General features: G+C 54.5%; 1 protein-coding gene across 1 annotated transcript; it reads right to left on the bottom strand.

Moving 5' to 3' along the window:
* Positions 1 to 269: 269 nt before the first annotated feature.
* LOC103811279 (keratin, type II cytoskeletal 3-like) lies at positions 270 to 2,757 on the bottom strand (the record flags this gene model as incomplete). Its single annotated transcript, XM_009084243.1, is given in 7 exon segments — positions 270 to 401; positions 514 to 678; positions 836 to 931; positions 1,034 to 1,094; positions 1,220 to 1,434; positions 2,142 to 2,595; positions 2,597 to 2,757. Coding segments are annotated over 7 exon segments (1,284 nt in total), but the record flags the coding sequence as incomplete, so codon positions are not given.
* Between the last annotated feature and the right edge of the window lie 5,306 nt (positions 2,758 to 8,063).

Consider the following 8,063-nt stretch of genomic DNA (forward strand, 5'->3'; position numbering starts at 1 on the left):
TTTCCCTCACAGCAGCTCAGCCCTGACCCAACCCAATGCCATTACCCAGGGAGGTGCTGAGGATCTCCTGCATGGTCCTTCACCTTCTCCCTCTCGTCCCTGAGACACCAACCAACCCCAACCTGCTCCATCACCTTCTCCATCCCATCCCTGAGACACCAACCAACCCCAACCTCCTCCATCACCTTCTCCATCCCATCCCTGAGACACTAACCAACCCCAACCTGCTCCATCACCTTCTCCATCCCATCCCTGAGACACCAACCAACCCTTACCTGTTTCTTCACGTTCTCAATCTCCGCCCTCAGCCTCTGGATGTTCCTGGACAGCTCCTGGATCTCCATCTTGGTGTTGCGGAGGTTGTCCCCGTGTCGTCCTGCTGTGCTCTGCAGCTGCTCATACTGCAGACCCCGAGACCAAACAACCTCATACTGGGGATGAATCAACTCATCAGTGACACAACCAGCCAAGAGCTCAGGTAGTTCCAAGGTGCTTTGAGACCTTCCAACTCACCCTGCTCTGGTACCAGGCCTCGGCCTCAGCTCTGCTGCTCTGGGCGATCTGCTCGTACTGTCGTCTGACCTCCTCGATGATGCTCTCCAGGTCCAGGTGCCTGTTGTTGTCCATGGACACCACCACAGACAGGTCCCTGCTGATGGTCTGCATCTGAGACAGCTCCTGCAACCAAACCATGGGTTAGGGGAACCATCTGAGGAGGGGAGAGAACAGCAGCAGCTTCTCCAAACCAAACCCACATGGACATCCAGTCCAACCTCAGTGTCTTTGGCCACCACAGTTTCATTGCCACTTCCCCCAGGGGAGGGAGAGCTCTTACCTCCTCGTAGATGCACCTCAGGAAGTTGATCTCATCAGTCAGAGCTCCCACCTTGGCTTCCAGCTCAACCTTGGTCATGTAGGCACAGTCCACATCCTGAAGGAGAGATCACATGGACGAACAATGGTTTCCATCCGTCCCTGGAGGCTGGTGGCACCCAAAGCCTCTTGTCCCCTCACACCTCCCATGTGGACTCACCTTCTTCAGCACCACAAACTCGTTCTCAGCAGCTGTGCGACGGTTGATCTCCTCTTCATACCTGAGGGAGGGAACAGGATGAGATGAGACTCTCAGACCTCTCATCACCAACCCGTGGAATGTCCACGCGGGGTCAGCTCACCCCGATGGGCTCTCCCTCCTCCCTCCAGCCCTCGTGGCACTCACTTGGTTTTGAACTCCTCCACGTACTGCCTCATGTTCTGCAGCTCTGACTCCAGCTGTCCCCTCTGCCCCAGCAGAGACTCCAGCCTCCTCCGCAGGTTCTGGATGTAGTTCTCAAAGATCACATCCAGGTTCTTCCTCGGCCCTTGTGGCCCTTGTTGCTGCAGCAGTTCCCACTTGGTGGACAGGACCTTGTTCTGCTGCTCCAGGAATCGCACCTAGAGCCACAAAGGGGGAGAGATTCCCTGGGGAGTCATCCTGCTGCTCCAACCTCCTTCAGGAGGCCACGGGAGTCATTCCCCACATCCTGTGGCTCACTCAGCATGAGAAGTGACACTGAGCTGATCTGTCACTCGTTAACCTTTGATCCTTCTCCACTTCCCTTCTGGGACAAAGAGCTGTTGCCGGGAAGGAACATCATCCCAGTTTTCCATAGCATCGAGGATTTTCCAGTGGTGAAGTTAAGAGAAATGAACTTAGTCATTCCCCAACTGCCCATAAATTCCCTCGGGAGAAATTCTCCGTTCCTTCGGTTTCCAGTGGAAACCACAAGAATCCAAAGGGTCTTGGGAAGGTCTTTAAGGCTCTGAAGTTTCTGCAATCAGGTTTGGAGCTGCAGGACTCATCCCAGAGCAAATCCCAGCGATGGGAACTCTTGGGCCAATTAACTTTACGGTGATGACTTTGCCCTGAATCATCTGAAACGAAGCTGCGGAGGCAACTTGGCAGGAGAATCCACACAGAATGACCTGTGGACCTTCCCTTTCATCTCCATTAGCTCCAAACCTCCTCTATCCCACACTGCTAATTAGTGAAACCTTCATAACTCCAACTCCAACCGTCGGGGAGGGAAAAATTCCCATTCCACACTCCTGGGAAGCTGTTGGAGATGGAACCACAAACAAACCCAGTCCTGAGCTCTCACCTTGTCAATGAAGGAAGCAAATTGGTTGTTCAGGGTCTTGATCTGCTCCTTCTCCTGGTTTTTCACTTGCTGGATTTGGGGGTCGATTTCAACGTGGACGGGACGAAGGAGGTTGGGGTCAACTTGCACCGGTTGGATCCCTCCAGGGAACCCAGGGCCACCAAAGCCACCCATTCCACCACCTCCCATACCACCACCTCCCATTCCACCTCCCATTCCACCACCCATTCCACCACCCATGCCACCACCAAAGCCACCCATTCCTCCACCACCACACATTCCACCACCCATTCCCCCACCAAAGCCACCCATTCCCATTCCTCCTCCTCCCATCCCTCCGCAGCTCATTCCTCCGCCGTAGCCTCCCATCCTTCCTCCATAGCCACCGCCACCGTAGCATCCACCCATGGCAATCCTTCTGCTGCTGCCCATGTTATGGAGGCTCCGACTGCTCCCCTCCTCCTCCTCCTCCTCCTCCTCTGGACGAGGAGTAGGAGCTGTAGCTGACTCTGCTGCGGCCACCACCACCTCCAAATCCACCACCGACGGCAGAGCAGGAACTGAATCCCTTTCTCCCCCCGACGCCAAAGCTCCTGCAGACAGACTGACGAGACATGGCTGGTTTCTCCCGAGTGGAATCAAAATCCAAAGGAGCAGAAAGACCCGAGGAGCTGATGAAGGATTAGAGAGAAGCCTGTAGAGTCTTCTCTGGCTCCGCAAGCTCCAGGCATTCCCTTTTATCCGCTGCTGGAGGTGGGTCGGGACCGTTTGGGCGTGAAGGGAGAAAGCAATTTGGCATTTTCATCAGCTGGAGGTTGTTGACAGATTCTCAGCTGAGCTTTGCCATATTTGGGCCTCCCCAGAAACACGCCCTGTAATCTAGAGGCGGCTGAAGCGGAGCATCCAGGCAGCTCCGTGACTAAGTGGACTCCTCTATCTTTATGACATCTTGGAAGTCAATCTGGGCCGTAATCCCCTCTCCCTTTGGCCCCTGCTGGGATTCTCAGCCCTTGTTAATGGCTCCCCAATAATTCCAGATAGAGATCTCCCAATCCGGGCTGCGCTTTTGATGAAATTCCAGCTATAATGTGCCTTTCACAACTCCCCAAACACGCCCTAAATCCCCTTTTTATATGTCAGATCGCCCTTGGCGTCGCGGGAGATGTTTCCCAATCCTCAAGGGGAATTCACGACAGGAAAATTTGAGGAGACTCAGCAGATTCTGCTGCTGGAGAGGGAAAACATCCCTGGGATGGAGTCACTGAGATGGGAGTGTCTTGCACCTGCTGATTAAATTCCCTCCACCTGCATCTTCCCACAGGTGGGATAAGCAACTGGGGCTGCGGATGGTGCTGGAGCAGAGGGAGAAGGTGATTGGGATGATCCCACTCCTCTCAGAGTTCTGAGGGTGAGAGGGAATGGTGAAGATGATTGGGATGATCCCAATGCTCTGAGGGTGACTGGGAATGAGAGGCTGGAGCAGAGGGAGAAGGTGGTTGGGATCATCACACTCCTCAGAGTTTTGAGGATGACAGGGAATGAGATGTTGGAGCAGAGGGAGAAGGTGATTGGGTTCATCCCATTCCTCTCAGAGGTCTGAGGGTGAATGGGAATGAGAGGCTGGAGCAGAGGGAGAAGGTGGTTGGGATGATCCCACTCCCCTCAGAGTTCTGAGGGTGACAGGGAATGAGATGCTGGAGCAGAGGGAGAAGGTGGTTAGGATGATCTCAATACTCTCAGAGCTCTGAGGACGACAGGGAATGGTGAAGGTGATTGGGATCGTCTCAATACTCTCAGAGTTCTGAGGATGACAGGGAATGACAACCCAAGGAAGAGCAAAGGGACATGTTGGAACCTTCAAGACAAACATTCTGGAGGAGGAACCAAGGATGGACAATTCCAGGTGCTGAGAGGTTCCTGCTCCTCAGGAGAACTCCACCACCTCCAACTGACTTGTCCTCCCCCAAAAATGAGATGAGCAACGTGGAAAAACCCACGGAGAGACGGAGCTGCTGCAACCCCCAAGGCACAGTATTTCCTCTTGCTTCCAAATATGCTGCTGGGGAAGGAATGTGGCTTAGAGATGGAATTTCTGGGATGGCTCTGAAATAAACTCCTTTTTTTTCGGGCATGTAAATGAAACACTGGTGAATTTTTCCATGTGAACCAGTGTGTGATGGCCAAAAAAAAGCTGCTCTGAGGAGATGCAGATGCTATTCCAGAGCCATTTTGGAGGCTTTATCTGTCTAGAAAGTATCAATTAAACATATTACTGACTCAGTTCATTAAGCAGATAATGAATTTCCTTCTTTTCCTAGAGCTCAGCCAGAAAAAAAAAAAAACAAACCACTGAGAAAGTGACCAAAAATACACATTGACCCATGGGAAAATGACTTCAAACTTGGTTTGAAGGTCATTCCAAAGAGCCAGGTGGAACAAACACCTTGAGAAGGAATTTTCAGGGTGTCCAAGGAGGTTTGGGTGACTAAATGTGGTCGGGAAGGATCAGTGACACAATTGTCCCTGATTGTCACTGGGTCAGAGGTGCTGAGCACCATGGGCAGAGCAGAATGGGGCGTAGAGAGGGGAGAACATTCAGAGGGAGTCAACGGTTGGCCAAGGGTTGTCTCACCCTTGAGGAACTCAACACCACTTGGCCAAGGGTTATTTCAGAGGGAGTCAACCGTTGGCCAAGGGTTGTCTCACCCTTGAAGAACTCAACACCACTTGGCCAAGGGTTATCCCACCCTTGAGTGACTCAGGTAATGATTGACCAAAGCCTTTCCCACCCTAGATGGGCTCAACAGTTGGCTAAGGTTTGTCCCACCCTTGAGGGACTCAACAGTCAACAGTTGGGGTTGTCCCACCCTTGAGGGACTCAACAGTTGGCCAAGGGTTGTCCCACCCTTGAGGGACTCAACAGTTGGCCAAGGGTAGGGTTGCCCTTGAGGGACTCAACAGTTGGCCAAGGGTTGTCACACCCTTGAGGGACTCAACAGTTGGCCAAGGGTTGTCACACCCTTGAGGGACTCAACAGTTGGCCAAGGGTTGTCACACCCTTGAGGGACTCAACAGTTGGCCAAGGGTTGTCACACCCTTGAGGGACTCAACAGTTGGCCAAGGGTTGTCACACCCTTGAGGGACTCAACAGTTGGCCAAGGGTTGTCACACCCTTGAGGGACTCAACAGTTGGCCAAGGGTTGTCACACCCTTGAGGGACTCAACAGTTGGCCAAGGGTTGTCACACCCTTGAGGGACTCAACAGTTGGCCAAGGGTTGTCACACCCTTGAGGGACTCAACAGTTGGCCAAGGGTTGTCACACCCTTGAGGGACTCAACAGTTGGCCAAGGGTTGTCACACCCTTGAGGGACTCAACAGTTGGCCAAGGGTTGTCACACCCTGGAAAGACTCAGTGGTTGGCCAAGAACCATCCAGATGTGTGTTCTGCAGCTGGAGAGCAGCAGCATCCCCACAGCAGGGAGGGGACACCTTCCCTTCCCAAAGGAGCCTGAACCAAGAGTCTTTTCTCCACTGTCATCTCCAAGGTGGAGATTGAAGCTCTCCAGCTCATCCCCCAGCCCAGTGCACTCACTCATGAGGAGCAGCCGTGGGGAGGTGCAGGGTGGCTTGGGTTTAGGTCATGCCTTGTCCTGGCCTCCCTCCAGGTTGCCAAACCCATGGTAGGAAGCACCAGGACATCCCACATGGAGGTTCCACGTGGAGGAGGAAGATGTGCAGAGTCAGCCAGATGCTTTGGTGCTGACCACACACAGCTCCAGTAGATAAGACGCCCAGATTGAGTCACTCCGATGTCTTCAGACGAGATGTGGAGATTATTCCAAGCCTTGGAGTCACTTCTGCCTCCTCCAGGGGACACTCAGCACCAGCCCTGAGCTCCAGCAGGTCCTTTGGACAAGGAAAGATCATCCCCAGCAGGGAAACATGAACTCAGCAGGACACTTGGATGGAGCCAGAGCCTGGTGGGACCTTCACATCTCACCCAACCAAGAGCTCCTGTCGTGAGCCACGTGGGTGAGAGTGTTGCAAGGTCTCCTCACAGCAGCTCTACAGGGCCAGGCTTGGCTTGAGAAGCTCAGAAGAAACACCGTCTCTAAGTGAGAAACCAAACCAGGTGATTAAGCCCCAAAACAGGTGATTAAGCTCCAAACCAGGTGACTCTTGCCCCAAGCCAAACCCCAAAGTGCTCTTGGCACAGCTCCAGCTTCTCACCAGGTTTTGTCTTCTCAGCGTCTTTGCTTGGGCTGAACTCAGTCCCAGTTGTTCCCAATGCTGACTCCCTTCAGCTTCCCAGGGAGTGCAGTTCCCTCTCCCAGGACTCCTGGAGCTCTTCCCTCTTGCCTTTCCTGGACTTCTCCCTCTCTCTGCACCTTCCTGACCTGCTCTGGGGGCACCAGCAGCTCCCACAGGCTGTTGTGGGACTTCTGAACCACCACTGACAGCGTTTTCTGCCCCTTTGATCTCTGCTGGAGGAGGAGGAGGAACCACAGCCCAGCTGAGATCAAACACTGCCCTCCTGGGCCCTCTCCTCCAGCTGCTCCACATCTCTCCCTGCTGCTCCTGGAGCAAGGAAGAGCCACTGGGGGAGTCACTTGGCTCCTGAGGGAGCTGGTGGGGCCTGAGCTCACAGGTCTGGGGTGAATCACACCTTCCCAGTCCGGCGCGTTCCCACGGCTGGAGCGGTGGCTCATCCCAAGGGAGGATGAGTGTGTGGCTGACTCTCCATTCCAGAGGCAGCTGCTTGGCCAAGGTCCATCTCCACGTTCACCCACTCTCCCACCCCTGCCCATGGGACAAATGGCAGTGATGGAGCTCCACCACCTGTGGTGACCCCCCAAAACATCTCCCAGAGCACCAATCCCAACACTCTCCATGCCAGTGGCAGGTGCTTGGCCAACATCCATCTCCCCATTCACCTGCTCTCCCACCACTGACCACGGGACCATCACTGCCATCTCCTTCTCCTAATGTGGATCAAAACATCCTCCATCTGGAGATGATCCAAAGGAAGTGTCAGGAGTTGGGGCTTAATTGCTTTGGTTGGTCCAAGGGCTGTGACACCTTCCCTCCAGTGGGAGGTGTCCCTGCCCACGACAAGGGATTGGAATGGGATGAACTTGGAGGTCCTTTCCAACCCAAACCATTCCAGGTCTCCAATCCTGACTCATGCTCCTCATGGTTTGCTTGGAGCATCCAACCACCACCACTCCAGTGTGGGATTGTGCCTGCAGGGAAGAGCCAGGAGGCACCAGCTGAGCTTGGACTCATGTCCTGCCCCATCCCACACCTCTCTGGAGCCCTCAGAGCACAGGTAGGACACATTGGGCAGAAGAACAATTCCCACCCTACCCAGGAGCAGCTCCGGAAGCAACGACACAACAACATCCTGAATGTTCTCTGCACTTTATTGGGAATGGCAACATCCCGAGGAGGGAGGACAGGCCATGGAGCAGGAGAGGGAGGTGGGGACAGTACATCTCGTGCCAGATCACACGGGACCAGCACAGAAGAGCAATTTCATCTCCTCAGGAACAGTCCAGGTGTGTGTGAGGTGTCCCAGGCGTCACCAGGAGCAAGGCCAAGTGGAGTGGAAGCCACAGCTCCAGGGGGAGCTGCTGCTGGCAGCACACCTGGAGCTGCAGGTGAGCACAGCTGCTCCACCCTGGGCCAGCTCAGCCCCTCTGGCCACCTACGAGATGCTCCCTCCCCGAGGAACACGTCCCACTCGCCCCACGGCCACCCTGACCCCCAGGGCCTGCGAAGGGAAGAGCAGAAGCAGCTCAAGGACGTGGGACGGGAGCAGAGAGGAGCAAGGAGGAGTTTATACATGTTTGCTACAAGAAATGTACAGCAGAGCGAGGGAGGCAGTGAGGTCCCTCCTGCCAGGCAGAGCTCCCCGTGCC

This window comes from Acanthisitta chloris, unplaced genomic scaffold (assembly GCF_000695815.1).
Source record: "Acanthisitta chloris isolate BGI_N310 unplaced genomic scaffold, ASM69581v1 scaffold2831, whole genome shotgun sequence".
Classification (NCBI taxonomy): domain Eukaryota; kingdom Metazoa; phylum Chordata; class Aves; order Passeriformes; family Acanthisittidae; genus Acanthisitta; species Acanthisitta chloris.